General features: G+C 37.5%; 1 protein-coding gene across 1 annotated transcript in view; it reads right to left on the reverse strand.

The window, feature by feature from the left end:
• Window positions 1-8984: 8984 nt before the first annotated feature.
• The window catches only part of NDC1 (NDC1 transmembrane nucleoporin), a 47493-nt gene continuing 38026 nt past the window's right edge, over window positions 8985-18451 (reverse strand). The window contains 2 exon segments of the mRNA XM_036824621.1: window positions 8985-11480; window positions 14963-15123. Coding sequence (XP_036680516.1) covers window positions 11417-11480; window positions 14963-15123 — 225 coding nt within the window. The 3' untranslated portion in view covers window positions 8985-11416.

Here is an 18451-nt window from a genome sequence, read left to right on the forward strand (position 1 = left end):
ATGTATGATTCAGCTGGGGTAAACAGCCAACTACAAAGAAGGCTTTAAAAAACCCTACAAACCTCTTACAGATATGACCCAGAAATCCAGTTAGGAAGCAGTCACGACCCTTTTCTTCAGGCAGAAATAAGTTTGATGGAATAGGCTGCCCACGAGTCTATTGGCTGAGATATTTAGACATGAAACACATTCCCACCTCTTAAGGTATGAAATAAAACAGAAGTTGCAAACTGGCAACCACAGGGCTGTGTGGTTTGATTTGGCACTTACTGTATCTTTTTTAAATTAATTAGTTTCCAACATTTTAAAAATGGAGATTTCACAAAAATCTGAATTTCTGCCTTCTTAAAAACAAATGGGGAGATCTAGACATACCAGGCAAGCACTCTCCCATAGCAACAATCAACCAGGGCCAAAGAGCAGTGGTTCCTTTATTTTATTTTATTTTTTAATTAATTTTTATTGAAGTATAGTTGATTTACAATGCTATGTTAGTTTCTGCTGTACAGCAAAGTGAATCAGCTATACATATACATATATCCACTCTTTTTTAGATTTCCTTCCCATTTAGGTCACCACAGAGCATTGAGTAGAGTTCCCTGTGCTATACGGTAGGTTCTTATTAGTTATCTATTTTATATATAGTAGTGTATATATGTCAATCCCAATCTCCCAATTCATCCCATCCCCCCTTCCCCCCTTGGTAACCATAAGCTTGTTTTCTACATCTGTGACTCTATTTCTGCTTTGCAAATAAGTTCATCTGTACCATTTTTCTAGATTCCACATATAAGCAATATTATACGATATTTGACTTTCTCTTTCTGACTTTCTTCACTCTTTTTTGTTTGTTTGTTTTTGGCCATGCCGCGTGGCATGCGGGATCTTAGTTCCCAACCAGGGATCGAACCTATGCCCCATTCAGTAGAAGCGCAGAGTCTTAACCACTGGACCGCCAGGAAAGTCCCTTACTTCACTCTGTATAACAGTCTCTAGGTCCATCCATGTCACTGCAAATGGCATTATTTCATTCCTTCTTATGGCTGAGTATAATCTCACTCCTGGGCATATATCCGGAGAAAACCATGATTCGAAAGGATGCATGCACCCCATTGCAGCACTATTTACAATAGCCAGGACATGGAAGCAACCTAAATGTCCATCGACAGAGGAATGGATAAAGAAGACATGGCACATATACACAATGGAATATTACTCAGCAGTCGTTCCTTTAGATGGGGCACGTCCTCTCCGGTTTGCTGCGTTCCCCATCCTGACAGCCTTACTCATCACATCACCTGTTTGGCTTTTGTAAGCTCGAGATTGAGACCCCGGGTTTCTTTTTCTTTTTTTAAAATATTTATTTATTTATTTGGTTGCACCGGGTCTTAGTTGCAGCGGGCGGGCTCCTTAGTTGCGGCACATGGGCTCCTTAGTTGTGCCAGGCGGGCTCCTTAGTTGTGGCATGAGGCATGCACGTGGGATCTAGTTCGTTGGATTGAACCCTGGCCTGCTGCATTGGGAGTGTGAAGTCTTAACCATTGCACCACCAGGGAAGTCCCGTGACCCTGGGTTTCTGACCAACCTAAGGCACTGAGGATTCAGTTAAAACAATTATCAACCATGTGCAAGGTACTTCAACAAGCACTGGGTTCATAAAGAGACATGATCCTTGAACCCAAAGAACTCATATATCACCATTTCCAGTAAGACCAAGTAAACTGGTTAATTATAATACATTATGACATGTTCATTGAAAAGATATAGAGGTGGTAAAGACAAAAGTGATAAAATTCACTTTCTAGCTTTTTGAGATGCTACTCAGCCCACTGATGTTCAGCCTTTCTTCTTTCCTAATAGATGCATTTTAAAAAAATTAATTAGTTAATTTATTTTTTGGCTGCACTGGGTCTTCGTTGCTGTGCGCAGGCTTTCTCTAGTTGCGGCGAGTGGGGGCTACTCTTTGTTACGGTGTGCAGGCTTCTCATTGCGGTGGCTTCTCTTTATGCGGAGCACAGGCTCTAGGCACATGGGCTGCAGTAGTTGTGGCATGCAGGCTCAGTAGTTGTGGTGAACGGGCTTAGTTTCTCCGCGGCATGTAGGATCTTCGCAGACCAGGGCTTGAACCCGTGTCCCCTGCAGTGGCAGGAGGATTCTTAACCACTTCGCTACCAGGGAAGTACCCTAATAAATGCATTCTAAGGGTATAAATTTCCCTCTAAGCATGGCATTAGCTCTACCTCACAAGTTTCAACATGTATTCTTATTATCACTCCTTTAGAATCATTTGTCTAATTCCCACCTGTGTCATTTTCTGTGGGAGATTTTGAAGTGTATTTCTTAATTTCCAAACATATGGAATATTCTAATTATCATTTTTAATGGATTTCTACCTTAACTGCCTTACAAATATACTCTAAATCATTTTAATCCTTTGAAATTTGTTGAAACTTGCTTTATGGATCAACATATGGCCAGATTTGTAAATGTTCAATGTGAGCGTGAAGAGAATGCCTGTTTTTTAGTTGTCAGGTGCAGTGTTTCATATGTGTCCATTACGTCAAGTTTGCTGATTGTGTCATTCAAATATTCTACATCCTTACTGATTGCTAAAATCTACTTGTTCTATCAGTTACTGAGAGAGGTGTGTAAAGAATCTTGTTGTAATTGTGGATTTATCTATTTCTCCTTGTAAGTGGTTCTGTCAGTTTTTGTTTTGTGTATTTTTTATTAAGGTATAACATACCAATACATAAAGCACATAAATCTTACATATCCAGTTCAACAAGTCTTTTACGTATACACCCAAATAATTCAAATCAAGATATAGAACATTTCCAGCACCTCAGGTTTCCTCATGCCCTTCTAAGTCAATATGCTGCCCCTCTCTCCATTACTATTCTGACTGAGGACGATAACATGAAGTTTTACCTGTTCTTGAAATGCATAAAAATGTAATCGTACAGTATATATTCCTTTGTGTCTGGCTTCTTTTGCTTAATACCATGTCTATGAGCTTCATTCATGTTGTTATACATAGCAGTAGGCCATTCTTCTGCTTGCTATGTAAAACTGCATTGTAAAAGTGTAGCACAATTTATTTATCCATTCTACTATTGACAGACAATTGTCTCCAATTTGGGGTTATCGTGAAAAATCCTGCTGTAAGCATCCTTGTAAACATGACTTTTGGTGTGCACACACACTTATTTTTGTTGAGTGGTATCTCAGTATAGTTTAAATTTGTATTTCCCTAGTAACTGATGGTGCTGAATACTTATCTTCTCTTATAAGCCATTTCAATATCCTCATTTTTGAAGTGCCTGTTAATCTTTTGCCCATATTTTTTAATATACTTTAAGGCTATGTTATTAGGTGCATTAACATTTAGAACTGTTATCTTTCTCATGAATTGAATCTTTTATTTTGAAGTGCCCCTCTTTATCTCTAGTAAGGCTTTTTGCCTTATACATTATCAAAAATTAATGCAAGTATACCGGCTTTCTTTTAGTGTCTGCATGTTTCTTTCCTATTTTTTTATTTTCAATGTATCTTTCTCTAACTGTGGCTCTTGTTGACAGCTAACAGTTCAGTTTTGGTTTTTTGTTTGATGATCTTTGCTTTTTGAGTGGAATATTAGTTCATTTATATTAATGTAATTACTGATATCTTGGGTTTATTTATTTTTTGGTGGCCACACAGCATACGGGATCTTAGTTCCCTGACCAGCGCTCAAACCCATGCCCCCTGCATTGGGAGCGTGCAGTCTTAACCACTGGACCGCCAGGGAAGTCCTGATATCTTGGGTTTAAATCTACAACTTATTATGTGGATTTTCTTTGTCCTGCCTGTTTCAGATTTCTTTTTTCCTCCTCCTTTCATTCATTTTTTGTTATTTCATTCTTTCCCTGCCTTCGTTTGAAACTTTTACTATTCTTTTAGAGGTTATCCTTAAGTTACAATGTACACCTTTAATATATCAAAGTCTACTTTTACTCTATTGGCACTTTCTCTCTATTCCCAGACAACATAAAGACCTTAAGATATTTTACATCCCAAATACTAACGTATATGTCATTATGCTGCGTACTTTAATTCTCTCTGTATTTAAAACCCCATCAGACATTACTATGTCTCATAAGTCAATATTCATATTTATCCTTTTTGTTGTTCTTAATTTCTTCCTGCTTCTCTATCCTTTCTTATCCCTGAAAAAACAAAAAAACAAAAAAACCCTACATTTACAAATTAAGTTCCTTTTAGTGTGACCTGTTGATGAAATTTCTCAGCTTTTGTCTGAAAATGTTTTGAATTTCCCCACTATTTTTGTAGATTAATGCTGGATATGGAGTTCTAGGTTAGTAAATTTCTTCCAGCACTTTAAAATTTCCATTACATTCTCTTCAATTGTTTTCGTTGAAATGTTAGCTGTCTAGTTGTTGCTCATTTAAACATGGTCTTTTTTTCACTTCTGGCTACTTTGAACACTTTGATTTTTAGCACTGATGTACCTCAGTGTGCACTCTTTTTATTTATCTGTTTAGGGGTCATAGAGCTTTCTCAATCTGTGCCTTGACGTTTTATCAATTTTAGAAAGTTCTTTGCTATTAAGTCTTCAAAATCGTTTCTGTTCCATCAGATCACCATCTCTTTCCAGGACTCCAATTACATTTACAGACTTTCTCATTATATTATCTCTGTCTTAATCTGTCATCTGTATTTTGATATTTTTTACTTTCCATGCTTTATTCTGAATAATTTCTTCTGACCGATCTTTTAAGTCAATCTTTTTCAGCTATGTCTATCTGCAGGTAAACCTATCCAATGACTTAATTTTATTCCATTTTTCTGTTCTAGAATTTCTCTGTGGTACTTTTTCAAATTGTGCGTGTGTGTGTGTGTGTAGTTTCTACTACATATATATGTAGTTTCTAGTTCTCTAATGAATTAAAATTTCATTTTTTAATCTTATTGAACACAGTAATCATAATTCTTTTAAAGTCTTTGTCTGATAACTCTACTACCTGGAGTCCCTATGGGTCTATTCTATTGTCTATTGCTTTTGTTATTCTCATTCATGTTGTCTCTTCCTGTGCCTGGTTATTTTCAATTGTCTGCAGACATTATATCTGAAAAATCATTTGTAGAAATAATTAAGACCCAGGATGTTGTTTTCCTCCAGAGATGATTTATGATAGCTTCTCCCAGGAGCTAGAAACACTGGCAAATAGAGATTACTGCAATTCAATTTAATTAGGATTCTAACTCAACTACAGCTCATGCAATCGACTTCCTCTTCACCCTTCCTTCTAGGTTGCAGCCCTTTGGGGTTCCAACCCAAAGCAAGGGGACTTACCAGCCCCTCTTTGCAGGCCCTGAATCCCAAATTCTGTCCCCTATGTTGGAAAACTCTGGAAACTGCCCCTACCTGACACTTTATCCTGATCAACAAAGGTAAGTTCTCAGAAGCCATGTTGGCACTACATGACCTTGTCCCTGAAGCCTAATTAGACCCTTGGACACTTGATCCATTTAGGCTAATTTCTTTCAAACAGGAATTTGGTTGGCATTCAGAAACAGATGGTCAGTCTACATCTATTATATGTAAACTCAGGAGTTAGAGGGCAGATGGAGTGAGTAGCAGAAAGCCACTAGGCAGAGAGACAGAATAAATCTTTGATGCACAAAGAAGCAGAGAAGAACCATTTAGAGGTCCTGAGAGCTTTCCAGGTTCTTCATGGGGCCCAGAAGCAAATCTATACTTGTGCTCACCAAGACCTTCCTGTGCCCTTGGGATCAACTCCCCTTCTTATGCTTAAGCTAAGTTGGGGATTGTGTCCTTGCAACAAAGAATCATAATATAGCAAGGGAGGGACTAGTGTTCAAAAATTTTTCAAGACTGTAGACCGCTTTACTAGCAAGTTGAGAGATTAAAAAGGATAAATCAATCAAGAGTCAACATATCTTCAAGACTATCAAGTAAAAGCATGTGATTCAGAGGTCATCTTCCAATGTTTCTCTGCCAGAGACATCTCATAGGTCTTCCAGAACTACCATCAGAACTACTTTACCATCAGAATCACTTGCAAGGCACACTCAACAGTATCTGGTAAGAGATATGTGTGTGCAGGGAGAACATGAGCAATTAAAGACAAGGTAGAGCCACACAGCTCCTGAAAAATAATGCAAGAGGCAAAGTGGGAGAGCACCAGGACACCTAAAGAGATGCTGCATTCTGGGTAGGCTAGGAACAGAATAGATGCTCAATCAACAATGAGACAGCACATAGCAAGACACATCAATTCTGTAAATAAGTAGAAAAAAGGTCTTTGCAAACAAGGGTTACCTCCACTTACTTCTTCCACACAAGGAAGAACTCTAAGGGGGTAAGTTTGTACTATCAGGGCCTGGTATACAGCAGGCAGTTAGTAAATGCTGCATGAGTAAATGGAAGAATTAACAGCATTTTACAAAAACAGGTCTGCAACACTTTGTCTTAAACTCCTGAGGCCAGATGTTTTGAATAAAGAATTTTTCAGATTTTAGAAAGGTAATAAAGATGTATATTCCATAACACTCTAGTGGGGTCTGGAACAGCACCTTATAATCACACTACAGTGAATGTAAACGTAGTCATACTACATGGAATAAATTAAGTCTACAAATAACCTCATATCAGTTAAGGTCAGGTTTAGCTGCCAAATATGTTTTGTCACCAAACTTACCAATAAAAAAACCTCTGGATTTCAGAATTGTAGATAAGGTCTGCTAAAGATGAAAACTAGTGGGCTTCCCTGTTGGCGCAGTGGTTGAGAATCTGCCTGCCAATGCAGGGGACACGGGTTCGAGCCCTGGTCTGGGAAGATCCCACATGCCACGGAGCAACTAGGCCCATGAGCCACAATTACTGAGCCTGCGTTTCTGGAGCCTGTGCTCCGCCAACAAGAGAGGCCGCGATAGTGAGAGGCCCGCGCACTGCGATGAAGAGTGGCCCCCGCTTGCCGCAACTAGAGAAAGCCCTTGCACAGAAACGAAGACCCAACACAGCCATAAATAAAAAATAAATAAATAAAATAAAATAAATAAATTTTAAAAATATATAAAAATAAAATAAATCTTTAACGGTTTAAAAAAAAAAAAAGATGAAAACTAAAAGTAATCCTAAAAAAGGACTGCTAATTTTCACTTATCAGGAAACTATTGTCAGTGTGATAAGTTTACTGATTAGACACAGTTGAGGAAAATGACTTGTAAGACAGGTCAGAAGAAACTATCCAGAATAAAGCATGGAAAGTCAAAAATATTAAAGTGATACATTGAGAAAGTGTAACGGGAATCCTGGAAGGAGAGACAGCTCATAATCTACAAGGGGAAGCAGATTTGTAATCAGTTAAGTTACAATTCAATGTGATAAGGTCCAAAACAGAAAGAATGACAAAGCATTGAGAAAACACGTTGAAATCTATCCAGGAGCATGAGGGAAAGCTAAGCTCGTTGTGAAAAATGGGAAGTGTGCCAAGACGGAAATTCAGGCAAAGGGAACAATATGAGCCGAGCACATAAAGGTGTGAGAGCAACTCGCGTCAGATCCCTGCTGCAGTTTCAAGATAATCATCCAAACACCTGAATATTTCTCAGCATTCCTGCATTACCTATGGGATCTAACCACATTCTTCAAGCTTTCCAACAAATGAATCAGATGTAAGAACTCTACCTTATAGAAAATCATAGTTCATATGCTTAGACACTCATCTGAGAGAACAACACATATGAGAAAATCCGCTAGAACAGTAGTTCTTAAAGTATGGTCTCCTGACTAGCAGCATCCGCAGTGTCTGGACACTTGTTAGAAATACAAATTCTTGGGCCCCACCTCAGACTTACTGAACCTAAAACTCTGGAGAGGGGGCCCGGTAATGTGCTCTAACAAGCTTTCCAACTGATTCTGATGCATGCTAAATGCATCAGATCTCCTGATCTAAGATAAACCCTTCTCATAATGTAATTCTCAGACCACTGCTTGGAATTGGTTACAAACTACATCTCTTGGGAACCAGTCCAGACCTCCTGAAGCAGAATCTGTACTGAAGTGGAGCCCAGACTCTGCACCTTAATAAGCACTCCCTGTGAGTCTGATGCTTCTGATTCCAAGTTTCAAATGCCACTGCATCAGATTATACACTCCTGGAGGACAAGGACTCTCTTGTTCACAGGTCAATTTGTTTCTAATAGCTGGGCCATAATAGACATTCAGTGAGTATTTTTGGATGATTAGCTAGCTCCACATCAACGTGCCTATCACTACAGCAACTGCCACGGCTGCTTAGGACCATGACTGGGAACTCTAAGGGGGTGTGTGCTGTCTATCCCCCCTTCTTACCCCTCAAAATGATAACGATTTTGCTTATTTTAAAATGGTGGTCAGCAGCTTGTTAAGAGTAGCTGGATTATTAACTGATGAATTAAATTCATCTTTGTTTTAAGCTGTTTGGTTCTAAGGAAACATAACTATGGATTGGGATAGCAAACAAGAAAGTTGAGGGCCTTAATATATAGTACCTCAACTACCTTGAGGTGAAGTTCAGACTAATTTAAGTAAAGCTGACAGACAAAACTTTTAGTCTGGTGGAATATGATCCGTTTAGAAACATTATTCTGGCAAGAAAAGAAACCTCTATTAAGAAATGGCTTTCAGCACCTGCATCCTTTGTTTAGTTTCGGAAAAAAAGGCAGCCAAGACAACGAAGAAAGAGGCTTTTAGAATTCAGGCTCCTTAGAGTTACCATGAAACACAGATCACCTACCAGATTAGTCCAACCAGGGGCAAAAGCTCATTTCTCAAGAAGTGTTTCAGGTTTTATAAGCAACAACTCTGAGACTGAATTAAAATGGCTAAGGAAACACACATACACACACAACACCCCTCCCAGAAATTAAATAATTGACCTCACAGATATACATATTTCAATTAATAGTCCCATTTTTAAAAACTGTTAATTTATTTTTCTACCCAGTTCAGTATCAGTGATATACAAAAGGATATAAACAGATTACCATATTTATAGGAAGACACACAGAACAATTACCAAGGAATAAACCCAGCAAAGTAACAAATTGTTGCTTATCCACGTCCACTCAACTATACAAGTTTTTTAAAATTCTAGCACAGTGTCCCAGTTCTCTAGGAAAGAAGTTACGTGGATTTATACCTTCCATAAGGGTCAAGAAAACATTACAAGAGCTGATACAATCACGTTTTGTACTGACAGTCAGAGAAAGGCTTTTAAAGAACACCCTCTAATTTTCAGGCCAATGTGTAGTATCAGTGGGTTCATAGGCAGGATGTGACTTCATCAAAGGAAATGGTTCTCTCCTCTTGCTGGCCTCCTAAGATCCTCCTCCCTGTACACAGGCGAAGGAGCTCTCTTTCATAACAGGTGATTGAGCCATACCCTACTCCAACAGATGGTGTGTAGATTAACAACACAATGAGGAAAAGGAACTGACTTCCTTATCTACTAAATACAATCCAGATTTGGGGAAGCAGTTTCCAAATTTCCACCAGCCAGACATAAAGTGAACTATATTGTGTACACAGCACGTCCTCTTGAGAAAAAATAGGGATGAACACATCAGAAATTTTCACATTGCTCATCAAATATACATTTTCCCAAAGTATATGGGAAATGACAAAAACCTAAACAAAGCCAGACATTTTATCTAAGTAAGTCAGAGTTTAAATTCTTCTTTATGGAAGCATAAGGTTAAGAGTTCTTTTCTCCCAAAATGCCTCAGCCAGGGAAAGCACAGAGAATGGAATATAAAAAGTTCAATGGCTTTAAAACATGGAACTCAACAGTTCTCAGTCAACCTAGTCACAATTTTCTGGTCATCTGTAAGTAACTTCCACATTCGAAATTCAACTTTTACATTCAAAAAAGAGATCAACTCCACTTCAGATGCCAAAAAAAAAAAAAAAAGGCAACAGCCTAGATACTCCAAACACTTGACAACTGGGAAAATGTCTCATAAAGATACTTTAAAGGCCAGCAGGATTCATTTATAATTTGGCATGTGCTGGTTGAAGGGGCAACAAATAAATCAAGATATAATACATCAAGTAATCAGACAAATGGTAGACATATATACCACATTAAAGATTCATATACAATTCTGTGCTGGCTTTAAAGAAAAAAACGGGGGACACTAGAGGGAAAAAATGGAAAAAGAATTACAAGGGAGCATTTCAGTCCAAAGCTAGTCCAGTGAATATCTACCAGTAGGATTTCCAATCTTTCACCTCCAAAGTTGATCTAATAAATTATAAAATTACCTACTCACTTTTGGGACATACAACATACTCCTAAGTACAGTAATCCCTCTGACATTTTGGTTTCACTTGCTAATTGATGACTAAGTTGTTTCTGGCTGTAAAGATTTTCCTAATATATTTTAATTAGCCAGTTAACAAAGCAAAGGTTGCTCCCTCTGTGAGGCCAATTGAGCTTTACAAAATAATTTGATCTAATGAAGATGAGGGAAGGAAAAAAAAGGGAAAGTTTCCTGGGTTTTCGTGCAAAACTTTTTCTCTCACTTGAAAAACTCGGCAATCACTTAATGTTTTGTTCCAGAAAAAGAAAGCAAAACTAGTTGAGAAAATACCCATATGCTTATTGTTTACTAGCATGATACAAAATAAATTCATAGATGTTGGTCAATTGTCTTTCGAAAACCAAATGTGAATGTTTAATCTTGTAACTTAAGAACTGAATTTTTCCACATTCCTTTATATAGAGTTAGCATCTGTAAATTGAGACTTTTTTTGGACAATCATGCAAATTTAATTTGTCTCTGAAAACAAAAACACAACCTAACAGATTAACAAAATATGTCCTTCAGACAATATTTTCTGTGAATTTTTCTCCACTGTTACCCTTTTTATCCTTTAGTAAACAGAAACTACTCCAAAAAAGTTTATGTATTTTGAATTTACAGAGAGCTAAACTCTCAGGACGATTAGGAAGGAAGACTAGATCAAGTCAACCTATTTTATCAGTACTTTCTGAGCTGACTCTACTCCTCTCAAAAGTAAACTCTAAAAATTTTCTAGTTATTATTATTAAGCTATATAAGCTACAAACATTTCTACTGCCATAGATGCTTCTGTAAAATTGAATAAAGATTTTATTATACCACACACACAAAAAGTAATCGGTACAGAAAAGGCAGTTTTCGGTTATTCTGTTGAGAATTTCTTTCCATGATTTCTCCCATTAAAGTATAGTTTTCAAAGCAACCACCACGACAAAGGAAGCATCTAATTAGTCCATTTTCTTCTGATCCAAGAATGCTGAACATTTACTGTCCCATCTGTAGTTGTATCAGCAATGTAATGAACACAGTTTATATTACTTAACTATTCTTTGAACTCCAAGAACTGTTGAAGTCTTTTCTGATGTTCTGCAGATGCTTGCACAGCACTAAATGAAACATAAATTCAAAGCATAAGCTTTATTTTACATTAAGCATATTAAGTGAACCACAGAGCACAGAGTCAATATTTTTCAAAACAATTAAAAACGAATAGAAATCTTCACATATTTAGTACTTCTGAAAAAGCTGGATGAAAACCCTCCTTAATCTAATGAGGAAGAGGGCTTGCATTCAGTAACAGCATGCTTCTACCTTCTAAAAGACCAAAGCAAATTAAGACTGACAAGTGAAGGCATCAATTTTAACCTGCTCTGCTGTGGAACCTGCTGTGCAGTTCCAGGCCTTGCAGTAGATTTTCTGGATTTTATTATTTTATTTAAACCAGATTCCAACATTATCTTTGAGTTGTGGAGTATTTGAATTGCCTTTAATATAAAATCCTTTAAACTAAAATGTTTGGTTAAAACACAATAGACTCCACTAATCGTTTTCAAAGGTAACAGCTTGGTGGTTTAGATTTACTTTTCCCTTTGAACGTAAGTTATGTCTTGGAGGGGAAAACTGAGTTCTCTCCCCACCCTTGCTGCCACAAAAATACATTACCTGGACACAAGTGGGGCAAATATATATATTGAAACTAGTATAAAACTTCCTTTTAAACTTTTGGGCACAAACTGAATATACTGAAAGGTTCTGGTTTTCTAGTTGTTGATAGTAATATACCATTACTGAATGATAAAATTCCAGGTAACTGAAGGTCACCACTTTTAAAAGTGTCAAGTCTTATTATAATAATTTGACTACAAATCATGCTAAAGCACCTTATACATTTACATCTCTCCGACTAACTGCACCATCTCAAGTGTATTTTACTGTTCGAACTCTCTCTAGGTGCCAGCGAGGCTGTCATCTCTCACTAAATGGCTCTGAACTTTTTCAAACACCAAGTCTACAGCTTTTCTCATGACTCCCCTCTGCTAGCAGGCACTGTACTATCTCTTGCTATTGTTAGTATTCTTGACTCTAATAGCAGTCTTCCTCTCATATTTTAATATGTTATAGGCTGGAAAACTAGCAAATCGAATTTGCCTAAATTAAGAGTAAATAGGTATTAAATGAATTTCTCCAATGCGTAACTGATCTGCGTTAATTTTCACGCCTCAAATGTTAGCTTCATTTATACCTGGTTCTCAGAGGTGAAGTTTTGGGGAATGAATAAACCAGGTACTATACAGTAATAATAGTTATTGTCACAACAATATATAATGTAGTGTGGGCTTTACATATGTAGGATCCCATTTTATCTCTCTTAAGAGCAAATGAAACAAACTGGAATGGATAACATACCCTTTTCATGGGAGGGTAAACAGTATCAGAATGGTTTCCAGAGGTTTGTAGACAGAATTCTAGGGTCAGAAAGATTTGAGTCTAAATGCTGGTTCTGCAACTTACTACCTGCATAATCTCAGGCAAGTCACTTAAATCAATAGGTAACCTGTCCACAACTACAGATAGTCAATAATGTAACCAGACATATATCCAAATGTTTTAATTCCAAATCTAACTTCTACTATACCATTCTGTCCTATATTTGTACAAAATAGTCTCTACTGACCTCATCAATTTTGGTACATGTATAAAATATGGCTCTTTCACAGACCTACTAGCGAATGGACTTGAGGATATGGGGAGGGGGAGGGGTGAGATGTGACAGGGTGAGAGAGTGTCATGGGCATATATACACTACCAAATGTAAAATAGATAGCTAGTGGGAAGCAGCCGCATAGCACAGGGAGATCAGCTCGGTGCTTTGTGACCACCTAGAGGGGTGGGATGGGGAGGGTGGGAGGGAGGGAGATGCAAGAGGGAAGAGATATGGGAACATATGTATATGTATAACTGATTCACTTTGTTATAAAGCAGAAACTAACACACCATTGTAAAGCAATTATACTTCAATAAAGATGTTTAAAAAAAAATACGGCTCTTCTCAGAGGAAAGAAACTAAGGCAGAGTTTCATTCTCATAATTTTTTTAACAGTCATCTATCTCCCTTTCTTATCTAAGAAATTTATTTTCCCCTTTTCGTACTGTTTTGTTGTATCATGAATATACATCATATCTATTTCATTACCTAAATTCATTGAACGTTTTATGAGAGTACCCTACGTGGCAGTTTACATCTTAAAGGGAGTCCAGTGTTGTATAGGGTGAGAAGGTGGAATTTTAAGAGCAAGAAAGACCTGATTTCAGGTTCATGTTCTAACACTGACTAGACTATGCTATTAGGCAAGGTCTTAATCCCTCCAAGTCTCAGTTTCCGTATCTATACAATTACGATAATCTCTACACCTCAAAGGCTCTTTGAGAAGAGTAAATGAAAGTGCGAAGTGTACTGTCTAGAACAGCACTGTGCAACAGAACTTTCTGCAATGATGGAAATGTTTTATACCTAAGCTGTCCAATACGGTAGCCACTAGCTATGTGCAGTTATTGAGGACTTGAAATGTGGCCAATGTAAGTGACAAACTGGATTTTCAATTTTATTTAACTTTAATTAATTTAAATTTAAATAGCAATACGTGGCATCATATTGGAGAGTGCAGATCTAGAAGCACTCAATAAACAGATTTATTTTTGGTTTGTTTTTAAACAAATGAATAAACCTCTTAAGGAGAGTGGATTATCTACAGCTCTTCTGTATTCCCACACAGAACCAAAGTGTTCCATAAAAACTTGCTGCTGCTGCTACCTTATGTATGTGTTGACATGTATGTCATATGCTTTATGTATGTGCCTCATGGAAGTAAAAGGAAATACACTACTGCTTCTAAAAGCAAGTGGTTTGAGGAAGTTCTAAACTACTTATTGATTGCATACAGAAAAAATAGAGCAATCTCTTATATCTTTTAAAGTTTATTTATAATTATGACAGACATAATTTAGTTAATAAACTAGTATCCCTTACACTGACTAGGTAGATTATTTCATGAAAAGAAAGCAGTAAACATCAATGAAACTAAATATACACAGGTTTGGCATTTGTGGTTTTCTTTCTGGTTCCGTTTCTGAAGGTGGTATGATCTATCATTGCTTTTCCAGCACGATTCACAAAGCACCAAGGACTCATTTATGGAATACTCTGCTCACCCCAAGTCTTAGTTTGCTGACCAAGACGTAATAACAGAATTATTTTTAATACGCTTTTCTGGAGAAGTATTCATTTTGCCTTTTTTCTCCCTTAAGGATATTTTAGTAATTTAAAAAATATATATATAATTACATTTGCTGCTTTTATAACTTTCTATCCTCTTTTTTACCCATTTGAAAGAAGGCCCCAAAACTTATATGATAGGCCAAATTTTAAAATGTAAATATTAAATCTAAATCCAAGCTGTTAGTTCCCAGTAGGAATCATGAAGGTCCCAAAAGAATACTTTCAACTTATGAGCCTTTATAATTCTCATACCTGTTTCTCAGGTGAACTCCTGAAAGTGAATTATCGTGGAACAAAAACAGGTAAACTTACTTCAGATGTTCACCAAATGTAGTAGTTATTCTATAGATGGCAGTTTTTAGTGATGCTCTAAAGGCAAATCTTAATGTTTTATAAGAAGTGTCCACTAGGCTTCCTGAAATCCGAGGTGGTTTACTGGAAGCATGAGGAAGCTTGAAGTACTTGTCAACTGCCTACATCAAGAAAGAAAGAAAACACGTTAGTTCAGACTATCAAGAAAGCCAATTTAGTCCAAAGGATTAAAGAGATTTCATTTCAGATAGATAGATAGGTACAGAGACACACACACACACACACACACACACACACACACACACACACAGACAGACATATAATAAATATTTATTTTGGATCACAGTCAAAACAGTTTGAAAAACAGGGAGTAGAGGTTCAGCCACTTCAGCAGTTACCAGGGAAAAGTCCACATCTGTCCTTTAAAAAGCAGTTATACTTCAACAGCCTTGAAAATGCAAAACCGGGAAATGAAACACAGATATCCTACTCTGCTTATGATGCATGACAGACGGGTAAGAGTACCTTTATTATAAATCTCAGCCCAAAAAAAGACCAAACTTTATACTTTACAAGGGTAAGGTTATTTACTATACTAGTTTATCTTCCTTTTCAATTCTAGCTGATAAAGTACCTATGAGCAAGAATAGGTGGGAAGAGAACTCACAAGTGAAACTGATTTTATTTATACTTGATAGTATAAGAAAGATTTAAGTATAACTTAAAAGCCAAAGGTAAATATTATAATTTTTAAATGCTATAAACTATATTAAGAGAAGGGAGAAGACAGAGAAGTATAAGCATGTCAATCTACTACAGCAAAGATAATGTCTAAAGTGACAAGAAGTAATAGTAAAAGTCTATTATTTATAGTTACAGATGTAAGCACCAAAAAAGTACTTAAAACTATAGTTAAAAGGATTTCTGCCATCATGTTTTTAATTTCAAGAGCTTTTAAGAGGGGAAAGCAGGGGCGGGGTGGTAGTGGGATGAATTGGGAGATTGGGACTGACATATATACACTATTATGTATTAAATAGATAACTAATAAGAACCTGCTGTGTAAAAAATAAAGAAAAATTTTAAAAAGAGTTCTTTAATGTCATTTGAGTGATCCTTTTTATTTCAGCATCCTATTTTTGTTTCAAGGCTGCAATACCACTTTTATTTCTGAGGATTCTGGTGATTTTTGTTATGTTTTTGGTTTTTTGTTTGTTTTATAGTTTCTTCCAAGCTACTTTTCTTCTCTTTGCTTCTTTTGGTCTCTATCTTCTGTATTGGATACTTTCTTCAAAATCTAGTGATCCTTGGCTCATGACTGAGAGTGGGACCTCCTAAAGAGCTGACCGAAAGCTCTGAGTACACAACTGGAGATTACTGACAGCTTCACAATAGGTGATCTGCATGGACTTTTTTGGGGGTGAGTGCTCAACTCAGTAACTTTAGGTCTTTCTTCTTGGTCTGATCAGAGTTCCCAAAGAAAAGTCTTCCAGTACCCTGTCTGGGGGGCCTGGTCCCCAGTGCTCAGGGAAGCCAAGTGGTGAACAGAGCTATGGAGCACAGCTCTATGCTTTTAGTAGAGTACCCGCAACTGTGAACTCTCCCAGTCCAGAGACCCAGTGCTCTACTCTCTCTGAGGATGAACCTCGACTTCTGCTGGAATGAGGGAGAAGCACCACCTAGGAAAATCTAGGGATCTAACTGGCTTTCAAACAGCTCTCACCCAAACCTCCCTGTTCTGGTGCCTGTCCCTTCACCCTTGGTTCCAGAAGGCCTTGGTGCTTGCCCTACTACCAACTTCAGATTTGCCTCTGGAATCTGCTAAGTTAGTTATCTCAACCATCTGCTGTCCAGCTTTGAAGACTTTGTTGCTGTTGTCTCCTCTCCTATTTATGGATTTATGTTTGTTTTTTTCCAAATAAATTTATTTATTTATTTTTGGCTGCATTGGGTTTTCGTTGCTGCGCGCGGGCTTTCTCTAGTTGCCGCGAGTGGGGGCTACTCATCGTTGCGGTGCGTGGGCTTCTCATTGCAGTGGCTTCTCTTGTTGCGGACCACGGGCTCTAGGCACGTGGGCTCCAGTAGTTGTGGCGAGTGGGCTCAGTAGTTGTGGCTCGCGGGCTCTAGGGCGCAGGCTCAGTAGTTGTAGCGCATGGGCGTAGTTGCTCCGCGGCATGTGGGATCTTCCCGGAACAGGGCTCGAACCCGTGTCCCCTGCATTGGCAGGCGGATTCTCAACCACTGTGCCACCAGGGAAGCCCTTTTTTTTTTTTCCAGTGGACCCTTTTTATAGTTTAGTTTTTTACAAAAAATTTACAGAAATAAGAATGACAGGATAATGTAAAATAACTTTACACAAGTTTAAATAAGACTATAAACGTATTTTCCAGGTTTTGAAGATATATACATCTGAAATAGGCAATGTCTTTTGAATGCAACTAGCTGCTTATCAGCTATCATGAATAAACCTGGAACATAGCCATCTTGTAATACTGATTTCAAACTGAAGATATATCTCCAGCAGGTTCTAACTTATCATTACTTCTGGTTCTTTTTCTTGCATCTGCACATCAAAATACAATATTTTAAAAAACTTTTGACAGCTCATAATATTGTTGAAGAGTTCAGCCATTTTCTTTGTACCCCAATTGTGTAAAACATTTTCATTCTTAGGTTTATAAAGATGAACTGAAATGATCAATCAAATATAAAAATATTTTATTGTACATGATTCTTTTCATTTCAATATCACCTATTTCCTTCCAATCACTTTTTTGTTTATTAAATAATTAATTTTTGGCTGCATTGGGTCTTCATTGCTGCCCATGGGCTTTCTTTAGTTGCTGCAAGCGGGGGCTACTCTTCGCTGCGGTGCGCAGGCTTCTCATTGCAGTGGCTTCTCTTGCTGTGGAGCACGGGCTCTAGGCACACGGGCTTCAGCAGTTGTGGCTCGTGGGTTCTAGAGTGCAGGCTCAGTAGTTATGGCGCACGGGCTTAGTTGCTCCGTGGCATGTGGGATCTTCCCAGACCAGTGCTCGAACCCTTGTCCCCTGCATTGGCAGGCGGATTCTTAACCACTGCGCCACCAGGAAAGCCCTTCCATCACTTTTGAATACACCTTTGTATACCTTCAGCATGTATCCACTTAAGAACCATGTAAATTTCTAGAGTGCTGTCTCTCTACATTCATCTTCTGATTTATCTAAATAATTATTTAACATATTGGCAATTTTCTTCCTTTTACCATCATGGGTGGTAAATTTTAAAAATCTGAACTAGCAACTGCATTCAATGAAAGCTTAAAAAAAAACTGTAAAGATGTGTGTTCAGACTATTTTTATACCTTTTCTTGAAAGATGATACAATACTACATGATTTCATCATTCTTCTGTTTTCTTATTGGTCTTCTTTACCACAACTGGAATAACTGATGAGTAATGATGAAATAATTCCTGGGATGATCAAATAGCAAGTTGTTTCAAGATACTG

This window comes from Balaenoptera musculus, chromosome 1, assembly GCF_009873245.2.
Source record: "Balaenoptera musculus isolate JJ_BM4_2016_0621 chromosome 1, mBalMus1.pri.v3, whole genome shotgun sequence".
Classification (NCBI taxonomy): domain Eukaryota; kingdom Metazoa; phylum Chordata; class Mammalia; order Artiodactyla; family Balaenopteridae; genus Balaenoptera; species Balaenoptera musculus.